Below are 22,213 nucleotides of genomic sequence, written 5' to 3' on the forward strand. Positions count from 1 at the left end.
TTTTTATATTATTTATTTATTTAAATCTGATTCACTGATGTTACAAAGGGGGATTGCGTTGCTCTTCATTTTCACTGTCTTGTATTATTTCAATTTTATCCCCCTTATTAACACTGTACAGTGTGCCAAAACGAAGTAATACTACAGAGAATGATATTAATAAAAAAGAAAAACTGAAGAGGAATAACATTGGAAACAAAATATGAGATCATAAGCAAACATGCAGCCAGAATGACTGTTAAAGATCTTTGTGCTGAATATTACCCTAAGTGTTTCAACAGTATGTACAATTTTAAAGGATAAAGAAAAATATTTTTAAGGAAGTTAAAAATTAACATAAATAATTTTGTTATTATAATTTGCTTGATTTTAAAGGCTGTTTTCATTTTTTTGGATAATAAATCATTGTTTAAGCATAAACTGTTGTTTACCATTACAGGAACTCCCCAACTTACGTAATACTTGACTTACGCCAATTCGACTTTACATAAGTTTTTGCCAGCCGGTGCAAACTTAAAAAAATTGTGGGAATGTATTTTGTATCCCATAGGAATAAATGGAGGTATTGTGAAAATATTGTAATGTGAACCCAGTAACACCTGTTTTTTTTCGGTAATTCGTTCCAAGACCTTGAAAGTTGAAATTTTCACCATATAACAGCTATTTATCTCTCTAAAAGGTCATTTTTATAATGGAAATTGCACTACGCTTTCGTCGTTATCATATGTTCCCGTTATAAGAATCAATTTTGAATGCCTTTGTGATATTTTTTAAAATACATTTCTGGAGGTCACTACAATAAAACAATAAAAACAATTTGCCCTTTCCAGTTTATTGGGCTTTTCTGTTAGCAAATCTAATTATAAACGTGTAGTAAACTCGATCTTATTACATTCACAATAATCCCGATAACTGGAATTGTGTGGGTTTTTATATTATTATGGTGAAATGTGTTCCCTTTGAAATCTTCAATCATATAAAAAACAAATAAATTTTCAGAATCTTCTCTTCATTCCTATTTACTTATTACAATGGTGAAGGGAAAGCAACCAACGGAAAGTGAAAGTGTTGGCAGTGCTAGGAAGCAAAACAAATTGATTTAGAAATGAAGATTATTAATTAAGAAGTATGAAGCAGGACAAAGTTTGTCATCTATTGCACGGAATTACATCTCGCTACTTCAACCATGAATACTATTTTAAGGGACAGTGCGTGTATAAAAGAACATGTTCAAGGATCAACGTATTTCACACAGGGGCCAGTCCGCCCCAACAGTGATCACAAAACAGCATTCAGGTGCTATATCGAAGGTTGAAAAGCTAATATGGATGGAAAATCAGATTCAGAAGCTAGTGCCCCTGAGTCCAATGGCCATTCAACCAAAAGCAAGAAGTATTTATGAAGATATTAAGGATAAATACGGTGAACCCCAGTCAGGCCTCCGTAGCCGAGTGGTCGGGAGCGGGAGTGCAGTAGCACACGCTCTTTGAGTAGACCGGGGTTCAAGCCCCTGACTGCTGAATATGGTCGATCTGCCAACCCGCAATGGACCAGCGTGGCAGATTATGGTCCATTTCCCTCAGCATGAATTGTTGAGGAGGCTTCCATCCTGCAGTGGGTTGATATGGCTGCACTTTACCTTTTTTTTTTACGGTGAACCCCAAGCCAAGTTCGTGGCAGGCAATGGGTGGTTTAATAGGTTCAAGCATTGCGCAGGTTTCCAAAACATTAAAGTATGCGGTGAAGTCACCAGTGCCAATTCTGCAGCTGCAGAAAAATTTTGTAATGTTTTGGGAAAAACCCCTTCTAAATCTCCACAGCCCTCAACTTCCACAGTGGCGTGCTTATCAGCTGGAGAGTTAATTCTGGCAACGATGCTTGAAAGGTAAAACTTGCTGACGTTATGCCTATCTCTTCTCTCTTTTTGTAATTTTTCCTGAGCATGAGATAAAAAAATTTAATAATTCTATTACATGTTCGTCGAACATTTTTTTTTTTTTTTTCTTCTATCAAATTCAGCCCGCATAGTTGCAAGTGCATAATTTCCCTAAATGCTTACGTAGCATTCCACGGAACACAACCCTTACGTAAGTCAGGGAGTTCCTTTACTATGGTCAAATTTCAATGTTGAGAATGTGACCCCTGTTTTTAACATTACTTCTATGGGAAATAAATTCCTGCTTTACAAGTGCGTGCCAGGAACGAATTAACTTGTAAAGTCAGAAACTACCTGTATGCTTATCTTCTTATTAATTAATTACCAAGATTATAACTTTATAGAACACATAATAAAATTCTAGAGCTTTATTCTGATTTGACATCAGAGTTTGGAGGCATTTTGCCACTAAATTTTACTACCACTAAAAGTCTGCATTCAAGGTGTCTTTAGGTATATACTTAAAATAGTTATGAGCAGCATAAACATTTTTTTTATTATTTTTTTATTATTTATTAATTGTAGTAGGCGGTCTCAGCCAACTTTCCTGACATCCCCACCAGTACACACTTTTTCATTTGTGTACAGTGTAGGGTCGAAGTTTTCTGTTGACGTCACTTTTGGTCAATCTGTAAATCAGCTGCCAGCAGATATAATTTTAGGCATATGATGCAAGAAAACAAGTCTGGTTCTTCCTTAAATTTTTCTAGTCATTCCTTAAATGTATTGAAATTACCCATTTCCACAACACTAGTAATCAACTGCCACCATCCTTCTTCAGTTTAAATTTTGTCCCTCCCTCAACTGTGTGTTGTGTGATCAAGAGGAAGAATGTCATCAACGTTTAGTTTGCTCAGTTGTTTTAAAGCCTTAAACGCCTCGATCAGATCTCCTCACAGGTGCTTAGTTTCTAGAGACTGCAATTTACATAACTGAAGCCTTTTTCTTAGTAAGAGTACTCTTTTGGTCTATTGACTAATCTTTTTGCCCTTCTCTACACCCCCACCCATTCCGACTGATATATATACCCTAAAATGAGGCTCCTAAACCTGTATACAGTATTTTTAAGATGTGGCTTAGCCATTGCTAGAAAAATTACTCTGCATCATAGACAAAACCTCATGTGCTGTCTTGGCAGCCTAACAGAGAACTTCATGTCAGACTGCACAATTACCTCCAACTCATTTTTTCCCTCTGCTACCTGGAGAGTAATATCACCCAGTTATGTTATTCTGGGATTACTCCTTCCCATATGCAGTACCTTGCATTTTTCAATTTTAAACTTCATTTGACACTTCTCTGCCCATCTGGCTAATTTTTCTGTCTTATTTGAAGAATCATACTCTGTCATTAACCACCCTTCTAACCTTCATATCATCAGCTGAAAACTTTGAAATTAACCTTTATTGTCTTCATCAATATCATTAATAAATATTGAAAACAATAAAGGGTCCAGTGTTGAACCATGAAGGACTCTGCTAATAACATTGGTCCGTGATGAGCAGTGTCCCTTAATAACCTCTCTTTCTTTTTCCATTCAGCCATCCTTTTATCCATAGCAGTAACATGCTCTTAATGTCCCACTGCTCTAATTTGTGCAGCACCTTTTATTTGCAAATGATGAAAAGTTTCGTGAAATCTAAATAGATGATATCAGAATTATTTTTTGCATCCAGTTCCTTTGTTACTGCATCATAGTATTATTATTATTTATTATTATTTGCCCTATAGTGCAAGAAAGCCTATTCATTCATTTGGTCAGACAGGATCGCTACTTAACAATTCATGCTGTGACTACAGTGTCTACACTGTCAACTGCATTCCTGTCTAGGTGGTCCTGCATTACTTCTTTAATCAGCGACGCAATTATTTTCCCTGGAACAGAAGTCAAGTGTAATTACTCACTTCACCCTTTGGTTCTCATCTGTGAAGTAAGCATACATTCACATATCTCAATTCTTTAGGTACTTTTGCTGAATTCAGTGTTGCTTTCATAATTATTGGTAAAGGTTTGTTGACCTCTTTTGCTGCCTCTCTTAATATAATTGGTTGAATCCCATCCACCCCAGCTACCTTATTTACATTGAACTTCAACAATTTCTCTTTACTTTCTTGGAAGAGAAATTGTTTAGATTTTTTTTTCCCTCGAAGTTTTGCTGCTAGATCAAGTAAACATGAAAGAAGGTGTATGAAATAATGTTTAAAAATTAATCTGTTATGAGTAGTGATTACTATTTTCTTTATGTGAAATGTCAGTGGTCTGAAGATTTCTGTTTGGCACAATTTTTGTAAAGTTTTTAATGCAGCTGCAAATAGATAATTTTCTTCGAAATTTTGCTATTAGGTCAAGTGCATATCATGGAAAGATATTATAATAATGCAAATTGCAAAAAACAATGCTCTTAAGAAAAGCATGCACTTTTTGACTTTTATGTGTACAGTTGGAGAGGTGCAAGTTTATTTGACAGTTTAAAAATGTGTTGCCAGGATATAATTTTTCTTGAGATTTTGTTACCAGATCTAGTGCACATCTGAGACAGTTTCTATAACAACGTCTTTTTTGAAAAAAACTTTTTTGAGTAGCATGCACTTTTCTTTTTCTTTGCATGCAACACAAAGTAATCACTTTTTTTTTTTTTTTTAATAATTAAAACCAATTTTTGGTGTTTATGCTGTAAGAGTCAATGGAAATTTTGTTACAGATCAAATATGTTTTCAAGAAGACGTTACAAAAATACACTTTTCCAAAAAACAATCTGTTATGATTAAGTGTATTTGTAATTTAAAATGGACACAGAAATTTCATGTTTTGTTTTCATGAAGTAATTTGATACCTTACATCACCCTGAGCCAGAGTTCAATGTATATGTTTCCTGGCCATAAAAAAAGTCCTTCTAGGACAAACATTCCATGGTAATTAAAATTTATAACTTCATTCTGATTGTTTCTTTCCATGACAGCTGGCATCGAAGCCAAGTATTTTTTGTGACAGTGATTTCATCATGCAAAATTCATGCCAGCAACTACTTACACTACTCAAGTACACTAATAATAAAATAAATAACACTATAATACATCATATCACAGCATACCACACTGTGTCCATAATACACTATACTATAATAATAAAATAAATTGTCCCATTTTATGCATTTACTTTTATTACATTATAATGCATTAAAATACATTTAGTATTCTTTATTTTTAAATGCTTTATTTATTATTATTTTTTTTTCAATCAGACACATTCACAAATTTTATGCAAGTAGATTGCCTATAAAATATTACGCATTGCCTATAAAATATTACGCATTGCCTATAAAATCACACAGAACATTCTCTAAAGTTCAAGACCCCAGAATATGTTATTATAATTTAAATGAGTTCAGAATATTTGAACTTGTTTAAACTGAAATTAGTTCAAGGTATTTGAACAAGAGACCTGTACTTTTAGTCAGACACACTTATATTTTACAGAATTTTCAAAATTCTTTTATTTAAAATGTTAAGAATCTTAGTTTAGCTGTGGTAGATGTTTGTGAATCATAATCAACCAGCATGTTAATTTAATCATTTGAGTAAAATAACAGTTGTACTGTAGAGAAATTCACTTTCTTACATATAATAACAAAGAATGCTAAGTTTTGTTTTTTTGCCACCACAATAGTCATGGAGCTTTGATGCTGCAATTTGTTGACAGTTCCTGCTGTAGCACCCTCTTAACGTTTTTATTTTTTATATATATTTTTTTTGCCTCTAATTTCTTTACAGGCTACGTGCAATCCCTTCTGTCAAGTTGTTAGGATTTAATCTTTCATGTTTACTATGTGGCTTCAGTTTAGTGAGCATTGTCCCAAGCTTTGATGTGCCATACTGCATTGTTTTGGGATCTTAAATGTGATTTAGCTTTAGTATCCAACAGAAGCATTATTCTAAAATATATATTACAGTTCATATAATTCCATTATTTCTTCTGCTTAGTCCTTATTGCAGGAAGTATTAGCTTGTTACTAATTTTTTTTTTTTTTTTTTTTTTTATTGCAGTGAAGATTTACATTTTCCTCTGCAACAATTTCAGGAAAAGTGATTCAAAGGTTTCTTAAATTAATCAGTGGGCAAGTTAATAGTTGATCATCATAAAGCATGTTTCCTTGTGATGCTTTCCTTCAGGTTAGCCAGAGACTGAATATTGCCCTGATAAATTCTGTTCTCAAATTAACTTCATACCAAATGTGGAAGAATTCTTGTAATGACTGGCATACAAGAATTAAAATCAAACTTTTAGTAAAATATGATATTTATATTAGCATTAGCATTGGTAGAGGCATATGATGCAAGAAAGCAAGCTTATGCAGCATCAGGCAAAAAAAAACCCACTCTCATTTTACCCCTCTGTTCATTTCAAATACCTGTCCAGCCCAGCCTTAAATTTATTTAAGCTATCAACTTCCACAACAAATTTTTTTTTTTTTTTTTTTTTTATGTAAACCCCAAACACGAGAGGTATTAGAACCTATGGTACTTAGTACCATGCTTGGGTTGGAGGTTGAGACGACAAAAGAAGATATTCATTGACATTGGACTTGAACTTCTGTAGACTGTAATTTTCAGGAAATACATATGAAGGAAGGTTGTTCCATAAAACGGCAGTTGAATGAATAAACGAGGAAGATGAAAAGTTGGTTCTGTGAGTTTGAAGTTGCACCATAAATGGATGTTGGCTGGAGGCGGCATGTGTTCGGACTGTTTTGAAAGAGAGAGTGGGAATTATAGAAGCCAATTCAGAAGAACAGTGCCCATGGAAGTATCTGTAGAAGAGGCATGCAGCAGAAACAGTACGTCTATGAGACAGCGAGTGGAGAGACTCTGTTAGAGATGAATCATTAATTAACCTAACTGCCCTCTTCTGAATGGAATCGAGAAGCCTGAGAGAGTTTTTGGGGGCACCACCCCAGATGTGGGAACAATATTCCGTGACAGGGCAGATTTGCGATTTATACAGAGTGAGCAGCTGTTTGAAAGAAAAGTAACGCCGGGAGCAAAAGAGAAAACCAAGTTTTTTAGAGGCAGAGGAAGCAATATTTGTAATTTGCTTGTGCCAAGAGAGATTAGAAGTCAGGGTAATCCCCAAAAGAGATATATAATTTTGCCTAGAAATTGGAGTGTCACTAAAGATAAGCATAGGAGCAGAAGAATCCTTTTTGCGAGATATAAGACAAGACTGGGTTTTAGAAGGGTTGAAATCAACTAAGTTGTCTTTGCCCCACTGGAGAATTACGTGAAGATCGGCATTTAAGGAATTGGTAGCAGATTTTCGGGAAGCGGAAGCTGATTGAACAGGGCAAGGTTTCTCAAATTGGAAACTGGAATGCAATGTGCTATCATCGGCAAAACTATGGATAGGATTTCCAGTCAATGGAAGAAGATCATTAATATAATGATCTTCTTTATACTGAAGAAACTTGGGGGACACCGGCATTAGTGGAGAAGTTAGAAGACAGAGAGCCATCTACCATCACCCTCAGTGAGCGATCAGAAAGAAAACTGGATAATCAATTACTAAAAACAGTTGGTAAACCATAAGATGGAAGCTTGTTTAGAAGACCTCTATGCCAAACACGATCGAAAGCCTTTGAGATGTCATGAGCAACTACTTGTGTTTCACCAAACCTTTCCATTGAATTAGTCCATAAATGGGTAACATAAGCCAGAACATCACCAGTGGATCGACATTGACGGAATCCATACTAACAATCATTGATCAGACGAAAGGTTTCTAGGTTGTTTAAGAGTTGGCGGTTGATTGATTTCTCCATTACTTTAGAAAGAGTAGAAGTAATTGCAATGGGACGATAATTGGATGGGAGGGATTTGTCACCCTTTTTAGGAACTGGCTGGATATGGACAAATTTCCAAGCAGAAGGAAACACACCTTTGGAATAAGAAAGTGAAAAAAGGCGGCAAAGAATAGGAGTAAGTTCAGGAGCACAGATTTTGAGAACAAGTGGAGAAATACAATCGGGACCTGGAGCTTTCTTAGCATATTCGTCAAAATCCTTCTGACATCCTTTTGACGGAAGCGCGCAGCAGGCATTGAATGGAGCATGTTTCAAATGGTGGGAAGTGTGTTTTACCAAGATCATTAATATTAATACATGTGTTGGAAGAAAAATGGGATGCTAGCAGGTCAGCTTTATCCTTGGCTGAAGTGACAACAGAACCATCTGGTTTGGACAGAGGTGGTAGCAGAGATGGGCAAAAGTTGCGGCCAATAGCTTTGGCAAGGGACCAGAATACTCGGCTACCATTAGGGCAAGAAGCAAATTTTCTACCCTTAGCCTGTTCAAACTCTAGTTTGGACTGATTAATAACTGCTTTACAATTGTTGCGAGCTTTGGTGTAGGCAGAAAATGAAACTGAAGAATTAGAAACAAGCCAATTACGATATGGAACATTCTTCTCTTGAACAGCCTTAGCACATTTATTGGAAAACCAAGGTTTAGATAAAGGACGAGATTTCGAAGTGGAGTGTGGAATAAAGGATTCCATTTCTACAAGAATAATTTCACTGACACGATCTGAACAAACTTTGACATCACAAGTTTTGAAACAGTAATCTGACCAAGGAAAAGAAGAAAAGAAATCTCGCAGGTCATCCCATTTTGCATTCTTGTAATGCCAAACAGCACGAGGTTGGGAATAACCATGAGATAACGGCTCCATTGGAGAAGAGACAATCACCAAGTTGTGATCTGAAGTGCCTAAAGGACCTCTCACTTCGACCATGTACTTAGAAGAGTTGTTTGTGAGAAAAAGATCAAGAGTATTGGCTGTATGATTAGGATTGTCCCGGTATCCTTGTAAGTAAATGAACAATCTGTGCAAACTCATTAGTAATTGCAAAAGCCTCAGCATCTCGACCAGCTGGGTCGGTGTGACTAGAAAACGGAAGCCAGGTGGAGTTGTGAACATTAAAATCACCAAGGAAAATTACCTCACTGTTAGAAAAGTTGGACTGGAGAAAGTCAAGTTGCGAAGAGAGGAAGTCAAAAAGCTCCAAGTGATTAGTGGAGTTGGGAGAACGGTAGAGACAACAGATGAATTTTACCCAATGAGATATAGAGATTTTAAGCCAGAGAAGATCAAAGAGAGTAGATTCGAAATTGCCAAGTCTCTGACAGGGAATATCAGAACGGACATATGCACAAGTACCACCTTTGAGGGGAAAGGAATCATACAGCGAATAATTTGGGCATCTGAAATGAGCAGTAGTTGAATCAACCGATAACTGAGATTCTGTCAGAAAAAGTACATGGGGTTTGGCAGACTGCAAGTGGAAATGAACATCGTTAAGATTAGAATTGAGACCACGTATATTTGTGAAATGAATTAGAAAGTGCTTGGGAGGTTTAGATCTTTTCGCAGATAAGCTTGCTCTATTAGTTTGATAATTCATGGTGTATTCAATAGTAAGAAAAAGTTGATGGGACATGCTGTATGAAGTAATGAAATTTTTGTATATGGCGTACACATGGTAAGAATATACCAGATCCTTGACATAACGTGGCCTTGACAATGCTCCCCACATACACACTACTCGGACTCCCTCCAGTCACTATCTGGCAACGTAGAGGTAGCAAGATTATACACTAGCTGATCCGGAAGCCTTCTAGAGAGTTACCAATAGGTTCAGTCCGGTGCACTAACTAGTGGCCGGCCTGCGAAAATCATTTTAGAGCTGTACCCTCAAAATGTGAGGAAAATTGGATCTCACCACAATGTTCATCATAACCTCAAAAGTCATCAATCATACTGCATGATGGAAGAGATAGGGAAGGGTTGACCGGAAGTTAGCTCTAGAGACTAAACATGGGTTCCACCACTTCAAGCCTCCAATAAGCAAAGTGGTGGTATTGCACCGGTTGATGAGAGTCATCTACCACCTAGTAGTGCCTGGAAACATAGAGAGGGCGGCATTCCTCCATGTGGTGTGGGTGCCACACCTCGATCCCTGCTTACGTTGGTTCACACCTGGGTGGTCACTCACCATGTACTTGTGCATGGAGATTATGGAAGTCTGTTTCACCAATCAACTACCCGCTGGCTAAAGGCAAACTTCCGCACATCTATCCTACAACTGTCTTTCCTCAATTTGAATTTATGCCCTCTCAGGTGATTATTCTGAGCAAGAGGAAGAATCCCATCAGTATTTAGCATGCTCGAACCATTCAATGTTTTATACACCTCAATCAGATCACCTCGCAGGTGCCTAGTCTCCAGACACTATAATCTGCAAAACTTAAGCCTTTCTTTGTAAGAGCAACCCTTCGTTCCATTCACTAATCTTGTTGCCCTTCTCTGTACTCGTTCCAATTGCTCTACATCCTTCTAAAAATTAGGCCTCCAGACCTGTATACCTCAATGTGTGGCCTGACCATTGCCTTATACAAGAGGATAATCACCTCCTTATCTCTGCTAGAAAAATTCCTGTATATCATTGACAAGACACCATGAGCTACTCTTGCAGACCGTCTGCACTGCACAGAAAACTTCATATCTGCCTGCACAATTACCCCCAGTTCCTTTTCATTCTCTACCACTGTCAGTGTAGTACCACAAAGTTGATACGTTATTCTGGGGTTACTGCTACCCATATGTAGTACTTTACATTTGTCAATGTTAAACTTCATTTGCCACCTCTGAGCCCATCTGCTCAACTTTTCTAGAAGATCCTGTTGCAGCAGCAGCATACTGTCATTAGTGTTCTTAACAACCCTGCCAACCTTCGTGTAGTCTGCAAACATGGATATTAAGCCTGTTATACCATCATCAATATCATTTATAAATACAGAAAACAACAATGGACCCAACACTGAACCCTGAGGGACTCCACTAATAACATTAGTCTACGAAGAGCAGTGTCCATTGATTACCACTCTGTCTTCTCCCTCTCAACCTTCGCTTTATCCATAGCAGCAATTTGCCTCCAGTGCCACACTGTCCAGTTTGTGCAACAGTATCAAAAGCCTGTCTAAAATCCAAATATATATTATCAAAGTTATTCCCTGCATGCGTTTCCTTTGTGACCACATCATAGTATCCAATCAAATTTGTCAGACACATCTTTCCCTTAACAAAACATACTGTGTCCGAGCTATAACTGAAGTCTTCTCTAGGTGATCCTGCAGTGCCTCTTTAACCAGTGCCTCCATTAATTTCCCTGCAACAGAGGTTAAACTAACAGGTTTATAATTACTCGTTTCACCCTTTGATCCTCCTTTGTGAATTGGGGTCACATTTGCACATCTGCAGTCCATGGGTACCTCCCCTGAGTTCAAGGAAGCTTTCATAATTATAGCTAAGGGTTTGCTTACTTAGTTTGCTGCCTCCTTTAATATAACTGGATAGATCTCATCCACCCCGGGTGCCTTTTTTATGTTTATCTTCAACAATTTCTCCTCCACTTTCCTCTCAGTTATTACAAAATCATCTAGCTCTCTGCCAGAGTTTATTTCACCCCTGGCATTCCCCTCCTTGAGTAACTCCTCATGTGTGAATGCAGATGCAAAATATTCATTTAGTCTGTTAGCCACCTGAGCAGGATCATCAACAGTTGAACCATCAGTATCTAGTTGACCATCTGATTCATCCCTTTCCTTTTAGAGTTTACATAGGTAAAGAATTCTTTGCTGTTTTTTTTTTTTTTTTTGCATCCTTTGCCAAAGATTTCTCATAATCTGCCTTTGCCTGCCTAATCTCCTTTGTGCCTTGGTTACAGACCAACTTATATCTATAATTGGCTTCCGTGTCATCCATTAATTTATATGTATACCATGCATTTTTCTTCGCCGACCGGGCTAGCCAGGTGGGTAAAGTGCCTGCTTGGCAACCCAAAGATCGCGGGTTCGGATCCCGCCTCGGGCTTGGATCAAAGTAAAATGCAAAAACTTTGGGAGGTGCATTATGGCCACAGAAGCTAAAGCGCCAACAACTAACAAAAAAAAAAAAAAAAAAAAGCATTTTTCTTCTCTGCCACATGTCTCATTAGTTTGTCTGACATCCATTTAGGCCTAAATCTTGAACAATATTTCTTAGTTGGTATGTAAAGCCTAGTAGCTTCCAAGGTTAATTCTTTGAATGCTTCCCATTTTGAATTTGCTGTTGGTAACATCATCAGTTGGTCCCACCATATAGAATTTAAATACTGTCTCAGACCACCGTAGTCACCTTTATGAAAGCAAAAACCCTTCCCTTTATCCCTGATGGTAGTTACCTCTTTGAGTAAATCCCACTTCAGCAGACTGTGATCACTGCCACCTTGTGGCTCCTTTATCTTAAAATTCTTAATGCATGAAGAATCACTACTGATAATCAGATCAAGAGTATTATTCCCTCTAGTTGCCTCCTGAACATGCTGATGTAGAAACAATAATCCAATAAATTCACAAAAGCCTTGCTAGTGTGAGAATGACCAACCCACAAATTCCAGTCAATATCCGGGAAATTAAAATCCTCCATTATAAGACTCTCTGATTTACTGGCCCACGCTATTTCCCTATAAAGTTTTTTATTATACTCATTACAGTCATTAAGCCTATAACACACTCCTCCCCTCAATTTTGATCTTCCAGTGCTTATGTCACACCAAACTGACTCAACACTGCACTGTTCAGCGATGTTCGACTAGCTGCACTTCCTTGGAATTTATGTGTTTCTTAACTAATAGCATAGCCCCTCCTCCATTCCTATCCTGTCTATCCTTCCTGTACACATTGTACTCCCCAAATTCCAGTTCTGCATGACACCATGTCTCTGATATCCCAGCAATATATGCCTTTGATGTTTTGACTAACACCTCAAATTCATCAAATTTATTTACCAAACTCTTAGCATTGGTGTATACACAAGTATACATGCACCTGTTCCTATTCTTAGCTACCCTAACACAACCCATGTGTTTACTTGTACCGCAATGACTCCCAGCAGTCTCTGAAATCCCCTGCATCTTGTTTTCCTGGCTGCTGCTCATTCCAATAGAAGCAGTGCAAGAATCACTTTCACCTCTGCCAGCGGCTACTGTTAATTTATTAGTCCTTGTATCCCCCCAAGCTAGCAGTTTTCCGACCCACCTAATACTGCCTCGATAGCAAGAAATAAACAAGAATTTAAAAAAATAGAATAAAATTAAATACAAATAAAATAAGGATAAAACTGATAAGATCAATGAATAAAAGATTTAAAATTAAATAAATAGCTTTTAGGGTATTTTGCATGACACATTCTTTTAAGCTGATAAAGGGGTACTCTGCTTCACAAGTTACTTATTTTCTTTTAAGGCTTTTATTCATTGATCTTATCAGTTTTATCCTTACTTTATTTGTATTTACTTTTACTCCATTTTGTGGTTCATTCTTGCTTATGTAAATATTATATATTACTAAAATTTTGATTTTATTTCTTGTGTCTGTTAATCATTACAAGACTTCTTAAATGTTTCCTGACACCTAAGGCCTTTTTCCTAATCTCAGACAAAATATCACATGGAATTGGATCTGAATAGCAAGGTTGCAAGTATTGAAACATGCCAGGCAATGCATTGTTATCAAATGTGGCTCAAAGCAGTGTTTTACATATTTGAGCAATGAGTGGTGATGCTATCCAATCAGCCTTTCTTTCTTGAAGGGCAGATAGGAGATCTTTTCTGGTGTCAGAGCAGGTAACAGTATCGTTTCTCTAATTGTGAACATTACAGTAATCCATTTTATGGACTGTGCCTATAAGTGGACATTGGAAAGGAACTTCACGGATAATATGTAAAGGTGAAACTTACACCTGTAAATTATGGGTATTCATGATGCTAATGCTGGAAATGAGCTTCGTTGGTTCGTAATGTTTTTAAGTCGATGTGTCATCTACCCCATCCCCTCTTGAAACTGTAGAGTGTAGTGAGTGTGTGGTTGAGGATCATGTGGAGTAAACTTGTACAACATAGAGATTTTGTAATAAAAACTATTCCAGCAGGGATTGAAGCACTTCGTGCACCTTTACCCATGGAATATCCAGTTGTTGGAACACTACTCTAGCACCAGCAGACAAGACCAGAGAAATGTTTTGTGTGACACTATCAACCACAGCAGCTGTTGCATTTTGGCGGCATCATCTACTGAAAGGATATCACTTGCTCTTATTGTTGTTTTAGTTTTTAGAGCAATAATTAAAAAATTTTACCCAAGAATTAATGAAATTGGTATCTACTTGGGGGGGGAGCAATATCAGTATAAATGACTATCAAGATTTTCCCCACTAATCAGCCACTATATCAATATTAAGGATTACATCTCGATGAGTTGAACATTTTCCTTGTATTTACAGCATATTCACATAAGAATGTAGTTTTTGAGAGAGAATATAATGTTAGTTCAGCTAACAATTATTCAGCACTGAATGAAACTGTTAAGTGAAGGAAATAAAGCTATGGAGGAGAAGTTATTGGGTATAAAAGTGAAGAAAATGCCAAGGAGCTGATGTATCTATCCAGTTATACTGTAAGAAGTCACAAAATCCTTATCTGTAATAATTGAGGCATCCTTGGACTAGGGTGAAGTTCCAGAAGCTTGGAATTGTGCAAATAATGGATCAATCCCAAACAGCAGTGAACCATGTAACTGAAGACTTGTAAGTCTGACATCTGTAGCAGTAAAAATTATAGAATCTATGATTAATCTTTCAGTAAATTAACCCTTCAATCCATAAAATTTTAAATTGTTGCTAGTAAATGTTACTTGCACTTGCAGGGATTAGGCTCTCAGTAACTTTTCAGTGTCTTAAATTAATTTATAGTTTCTGTGTGCATCAAGGTCAATTGGCAGTCAGTCAGCAGAGTAATTAGTGTGAAAATTGGCCTTGAGGTACAATAGTCATCCATGTGGCTGATTGCATTATAATTCCACTTTCAATTTCAGGTTGCATCTTTCTTGTTTTGTTTTGCAATCATGCTGTTATTTTCCTCTGATCTTGTCAGGGTTTTAATTTGGAGTTTAGGGTGTTTGAATGTATTCTAAAATGAATGCATAAAATGATGAACTAAATTCTGAAGATGGAGATGATGTTTAAGCCAACAGTATCAGAGGTAGTGACTGTGATTCTGCCACTGGTCAGAAAATAGACAGGACAGTGACTCAGAGGATGGTAATGAAAGGTGAGATGTAGGAGATTCTCAATGTATTAAATGTAATACAAAATGTATTGTTACGGAATAATTCCAAGCATACTATTTGATGCATTCTGTTTGATTATGAATTTGATGTTTTAAATTTTTGCAAACCTTTACTTTCATGAATATGGAAGGTTTTTTTATGGTCTTTAATGATAATAGCATTTGAACAAATATTAGATTCTTTTTAACCTGAGTTTCCTGTTATGTTTCATCTATGTGTTCTGTTTCTAAGCCGACCAGGCTAGCCGGGTGGGTAAAGTGCCTGCCTGGTAACCCAAAGGTTGCGGGTTCGATTCCCACCTCGGGCTTGGATCAAAGTACTGCAAAAACCTTGAGAGGTGCATTATGGCCACAGAAGTCAACAACTACCAAAAAAAAATCTGTTTCTATATTTATACTGTAATAATGTATAAAGTAGTTATTTTATTTTTTCAAAAGAAGTATTTCTTCAAAATATTTAGTACTTATACCTTTGAAACCAATATCTTTACTCTTTGCACATGAAATACAAATATTCTATCAATATTGAACAACAGATGATTCCATGATGAACATTCTACCAGTAATATTGTATTGATTAATAGAATATCATCATCAATTCAAATTATTATTAGCCATATTGGTGCAAGGAAGCCTGCAGGTTATGCTACACCAGCCAAAAAAAAAAAAGTGAGTTACCCTGAGAGAGAAGAGAATCACCAAGAAAGAGAAGAATGATAATATCCAGCTCAGGACCCTGGGTGTGCCAAGCCCATACTCACCAGATGTTGAGCCCCTGCGGTTAAATATTCAATATCATATTATAATTGTTAGAATATTTGCCATTGATTCTTGATATAAATATTCTATCACTGTTGAGCAGCAAATGATTATTTATGGCAGTTCTTTTTCTCTCAGGAACTCAAAACTTGTTTTTATTGTCTCTGAGTAGATCGCTAAGAATACCTATTATGATATATGTGGCCCAATAATTCTGGTTATTTGGGCCACCGGTTAATCGGGACAGTCGTTTATTTGGGACAAATCTTAAAGAACAGAACCCAATCGAGAAGATAGCCAGGGTTTACTTCGCTTAATTGGGACATGCCGTTTAATCGGGGCAGGAAACCACAGCACTTCAGATTACCCTACGATTGTCTCCGACCAGACCACGTGGTTCGGTCGGATTTTTGGAGGTCACAACCATAAAACAGTTAGCAGTCCCCTGTTTATTGGTCTTTTCTGTTAGTGCTTCAGTCATATAAAAAAAAATTAAATTTCATAATCTGCTCTTCATTCCTATTTTTTACGCTTCATAACTTGTTACTCCGTTCTCACTTGTGAGTATTGTGTTACTTGCGATGTGTGCGCGTGCGTGTGTGTGTGTGTGTGCGCGCGCGCCGTGTTCTTTGTTATTGATTGCCTATCTTTTTTTTTTACTGTTTTAAATTTTAACCCCCACCCACAAATGTCAGTGAACAGAAATGTCAACTAGTTAGTATGTACATATTAATTAAGCTATGCACATAATTGTAAATTTATTTTTATTTTGCTAACGTGTGGAAAATATTCTTCCTATTTTCACGTATAATTTAATTTTTTAATTGGTAACATAATAAAGTCTAAATCTGTACTTAATAAGTATATCTTTACATTTATAGTCTGTGGATAATATTCCTCCTAATTTTTTTTTTTTTTTTTTTGCTAATTAGAATTGCTGTTTAATAGAATTAAACTTTAATTCACATAATCTGCTCTTCATTCCTATTTTTTATGCTTCATAACTTGTTACTCCATTCTCACTTGCGAGTATCGTGTTACAAACGTAATCACAATGACCGGCGCTTACTACATATCGTATAGTTAATGGTACTTTACTATGGTGAGTCCATCGTAACATGATTTTATCGTACAGACAATCAACCACAAAGCTGTATTTTTAACTATTTACGTGAAACTTCGCATAATTGGGCAACCTCTTAATCGGACTAAAATGCACTAGTCCCGATGTGTCCCAAATAACCAGAATCGACTGTATTACAGAGGGGAGGGGAGAATCTGTAAGTGTAAAAATGAATTTTAAATTGGAGCATAGTAGTCATCCATGCCACTGATAGTGTTATGAAAAGCCGCACCACAACTGAAGGGTTAAGGAATGTAGTACAGAGTTATCTTGACAGCAATGGTAAAAAAATCATGACGTAGTTTTGTTAGGGGACTGTTTTGTCTTACCACTAAGGTATTATGAGATAGGCACAACTGAATGTGACGAATAATTTTAGTTTAATTCACTTAATTTTTGAGAGGCTTTTGACAGTCTCACAATGAACATCTACTGCATGAGTTGGAGAAGTGTGGTAGTAAGGGTAGGGTACTGCTGTGAATATAGGGATTGTTAACTTATGCTGTTGCAACAAGATTAAGACAATACATAACTAACCTGAAAAATGGCAGGTAAGCTTTAATGATAGTAAATGTAGGATTCTGCATCTGGGCACTGTAATTTCGTATTCCGCTGGGGATATTACACTGTTAAAGTTGAAGTATGGTTGTAACACAGTCCAAGTTCTCCTAATAGTATAGTAATGCTGCAAGGAAAGTACATTGATTACTCTCAATAACTTCCATTTTGGAAGTAGATATAAAAAAAAAAAGTAATTTTCATGCTACATAAATCATTGTTAAGGCCATACTTGAATACTGTATGTAGATCTGGAGGCCTTATTACAGGAAAGATATCAACCTGTTTGAAAGGGATCCAAAAGAATGCTACAAAACTAGTTTTGAACGCAAAAAAATAAATGTGAAGAGACTAGTTCTGCAAGCTGCAAAGCTTGTGTTTAAGACCATAAAAGGGTGAGCAAACTTAATTATGAAGGCATTTTCTCTTTATAAGAGCACACAAAGGATAGAGATTCAAAAAAATAAACAACAGTTTTTGTGTGTCATAGAAAAAAAAATTGACTAAAATTAGTAAATACTTTTAATTGGTATTATAAAATCGTAACAGTGCTTGAAATTTTTATGAGAATGTTGTTGCTCCTTTGCACACTCAAATGTGCCTGCTAGATCATAAAACAAATTTGTCTTTAAATAAAAAAATACCTCTTTTATAATACTGCATTTCATGGTAGCTGAGTTGGCACATTAAATGGCTGCTTGTCATATATTTCAGGAAGTTTGGGTTCCATCAAAGACTGGCACAATTTCTAAAAGCTTCAGTCAGGGGCTGGTACCTGATCCCATTTGGAGGGTAGAGAGAAATTTTTAGTAATTCCAGATTTTTTTTATTTATTATTATTTTTTTTTTCTCCAACAGCCAGTGAACATATGATGGAAGGCAACAGAGAATCATTGCACCAATGCCAGATTACTAAGCACCCCCTGGCCATGAACCTTCTGTAATAGAGGGGTCAAATCAAGAGGAGAATAATATAAATTGTTTATTAGTGGCCACATGCTAGTATATTTTTCTGTGCATGCCCCAAAAAAATCCAGATAAACCAGAACAATCACCTGCCTCGTACAGACCCATAGCCCTGCTGCCCATAACAGGGAAAGTACTTGAGAAAATAATTGTTACTAGATTCCAAACAGTGTACACAGGTAAGGGACTAGGATATATCAATCGGTTTGGCTTTACAAAGGGAAGATCCACTGTAGATGCCATTAGGATGGTAGTGGACACAGCCTCAACTGCCAATACCAAATATGTCCTCTGCCTCTTTGTGGACTTCAAAGGGGCATTTGACATCCTTTGGCAAAGCATCCTGGAGAGGTTCAAGGAGGCCGAGGTCTTGGCCCAGATTTTTGGATTAATTATTAGCTACTTCAAGGAAAGGTCCCTCGCTGTAACCTCGGGGACCTACACAGTCACCAGAGGCTGCCCTCGGGGATCTGTTCTTGGCCTTCTCTGCTGGAACATGGTCCTTGATGGGTGACTGAAGGTGGAGCGGGAAAATGTCATCAGAAGTGGTCTGCGTGGATGATCTTGCCATCCTGCTTCTCGGCAGCTCAAGGAGGGAATTGTAGGACTTTGTGAAAGATACCTTGGACCATCTTTCTGGCTGGTGCTCTCTTCACAAGCTTAGCATCTCTATTCCCAAAATGAAGCAAGTACTACTTAGAGGAATCCTAAACAGACCCCAAACAATCAGTCAGTGATCAGGCTATCAAGATGGAGACCACATAAAATATAGCTCAGCATTTTGCTGGACAGCAAGTTGAGCTTTATCCCACACATCAAGTATATAGTAAAAAAGATTAAACAGGTTACAGGAAAACTAATCAGGATCATTAGGGCTGTCTGGGGCACCAAGCCTTCGACTCTCAGACTGTGTTATGAATGCATCTTCATCCCCATTGCTTGTTATGCTGCAGGTGCCTGAGACCACAGAATCACCGACAGCCTTATGAAGAAACACCTACTGCAGGCCCAAAGATTTTTCCTGCTTGCAATCTTGAGAGCCTGCAGAATAGTGTCCACAGTTGCACCCTAGGTCATCTGTGGTAAGCTACCAATCCAACATGAAGTAGCCTTCCACCATCTTTAATACTACAGAAGGAAGAGTTTCCCTGCAAGAAACAGAGACTACACAATAAACCTGAACATGTTAACTAAAGAAGAACAAGAGAATAATCCAAGAAATGATGGATGAGTGGAAAAAGGAGTGGATTAGCTTGGCACTAGGAAGAACAACAAATGAATTCCTACCAGAAACTAAAGTATTCAACACACAATACACTACATGGTTCAGGCTTGGGCTTCACCTATCATTTTTGCTGACTGAACATGGCAGCATAGTCTCAAAGTTATACTCTCTTCATCTCTCTACCCCTGTGAATCACCAGACACAGTCAATCACCTATTCTTCCAATGCCACATTTATCAGCCTAAAAACTCAACTACAAATAATCACTGAAGTATATGATAAAGAAAATGTCAGAAATCTCATCTCAGCTCCTCAAAGATTCACCTCATTTGCTGACTTTGCAGATGGCCTATTCAAATTCAGGTAAAGAATCTTTACTACTGTAAACAGATGGAGATGGATTTAGATGGACACTGATTTGGACACTCCACAACAGTGACAAAGACCAAAGCATGATTCCAGGCCAAAGAATACTGATCGGAACCAAACGGTTCCACTGTCCTGACTCTACTTTTCTCAAGGGATGCTTCTCTCTTTGGTACCTCCATAGCCAGGTGGGCAAGAGCAGCAGTGCGTAGCACAAGCTTCTTGATTAGACCGGGATTTGAGCCCATGACCACCAAATACGAAAGATGCGGAAAGGTCAGGGAATGACCACCGCATATCCACTGACATACAATCTTCCTTTCACTTTCACTTTTTTTTTTTTTTTTTTCTTTTTGAATAGCTCACTGGAGGAACCTCTTCCTGGATATACCATCAGTGCAATGTGGACCCTGGCGTGCCTCCACATGGTGAAGGATAGGATTCAGAGGGCAGTGAACCAACTCGTTCTATGCCTCATGTCTGCAAAGATGCCAGGAGCTGCCAAACAACACTCAACAAAACAAACACACCACTCCACACTTATCACACTGACGGAATTGACACATGCCTCATATAGAGGCGCCTCCGTTGCCGGGTGGGAAGGAGCAGCAGTGCATAGCACACGCTTCTTGATTAGACCGGGGTTCGAGCCCGTCACCACCATATACGGAGGATGCGGAAAGGTCAGGGAATGACCACCGCATATCCCCGGAGCAATATGGCCTTAGTTGCTAATGCTCCTAAAAACAAAATAACAACAGCCTCATATAGATGCTACAGCGGCTGATGGGGAAACCACCATGAAACATAAACACATTTTGACATTTGGTGCATGCCACATTGCAGGCAGTCAAGATGATACTTTAATTATAATTGCCCTGTGTGTGTGTGTGTGTGTGTGTGTGTGTGTGTGTGTGTGTGTGTGTGTGTGTGTGTGTGTGTGTGTGTGTGCACATACACATCATTTATTTCCAGTACAAAAAAAAAAGAATAAAGTAAAAATTAATTAATTATCAGAATATATTTAATTAAACTGCAGATTAAAAAATAATTAATTAAATTAACAAAATTCCCCTAGGCATATTGAAATTTCTTAGTAGATCACAAATATTAGTAGGATTTTGCTAAGATTTATTCTCTCAGGAAAGACAATAATTCTTGTATATTTTGCAATTTACTTCTACACTTCTGAAAGTTTGTGCATCTCACAATCAGAACTCACATAATTAACCTCCCATATTGGTATGATATTTTCTGGAATTTATTTATAAAAATTAAATGGCAATTTTTTTTTATTCTCATTATAAAATAACTTATTAAGGTTTCTCTATTTAATTTTCAGTAGAGAAATTACAAACAGAAGTTGATGGATTTCTTGAAATAGTTGATCTAGAAGCCTGCACAGTTAGCTATATCCCTATTCCTATGTAAGTAAAGATTTTAAATTTTAAAGATGTACACATCAAATAATTTCAGATTTTTCCTGGAGTTTTTTCTCTGTATATAGTTCTTATGGCATCTGAGCATCTATGTGTTGTATGGATTACAGATAAATAGTAATGATGAAGATATTTGTTATGTTAAACATTGCAATCCACGAATCCAGTGCGTACTGAGTTCATATCTAACAGCTGAATAAATGCATTAATTCCTTAGTGTTGTGCCTCCCAGCCATATATCATAAAATGTCTAATGTAAGAGACAGAATAGCACTCAATTCTCTCTCAGGTGGGCAGGAGCAGCAGTGCGTAGCACACACTTCTTGATTAGACTGGGATTCGAGCCCGTGACCACCAAATATGGAGGATGCGGAAAGGTCAGGGAATGACCACTGCATATCCCTGGAGCAATATGGCCTTAGTTGCTAATGCTCCTAAAAACCAAATAACACTCTCTCTCTCTCTCTCTACACTTAAAAATGTATTTTTTGAATATTCTAAATCTCTGACACTTTATCAGCCAAGTGCTTCTACTTTGTTTCCTTAATGAAGATAAACTAATATTTAAAAAATTATTTTACTCATGGAGTTAATAAATGCTTCCTTGCTCACCTTTGTAGAGCTC

The 22,213-nt window shown here is 37.2% G+C and overlaps 1 protein-coding gene across 1 annotated transcript in view; it reads left to right on the plus strand.

Moving 5' to 3' along the window:
- c12.2 (von Willebrand factor A domain-containing protein c12.2) overlaps nt 1–22,213 on the plus strand; it is a 574,487-nt gene that overhangs the window by 474,979 nt on the left and 77,295 nt on the right. The window contains exon 33 of the mRNA XM_090380213.1: nt 21,492–21,576. Coding sequence (XP_090236339.1) covers nt 21,492–21,576 — 85 coding nt within the window. The remainder of the gene's footprint in view (nt 1–21,491; nt 21,577–22,213) is intronic.

Source organism: Mastigoproctus giganteus, chromosome 8 (assembly GCF_048544385.1).
Source record: "Mastigoproctus giganteus isolate SK-2022 chromosome 8, ASM4854438v1, whole genome shotgun sequence".
NCBI classification, from domain to species: domain Eukaryota; kingdom Metazoa; phylum Arthropoda; class Arachnida; order Uropygi; family Thelyphonidae; genus Mastigoproctus; species Mastigoproctus giganteus.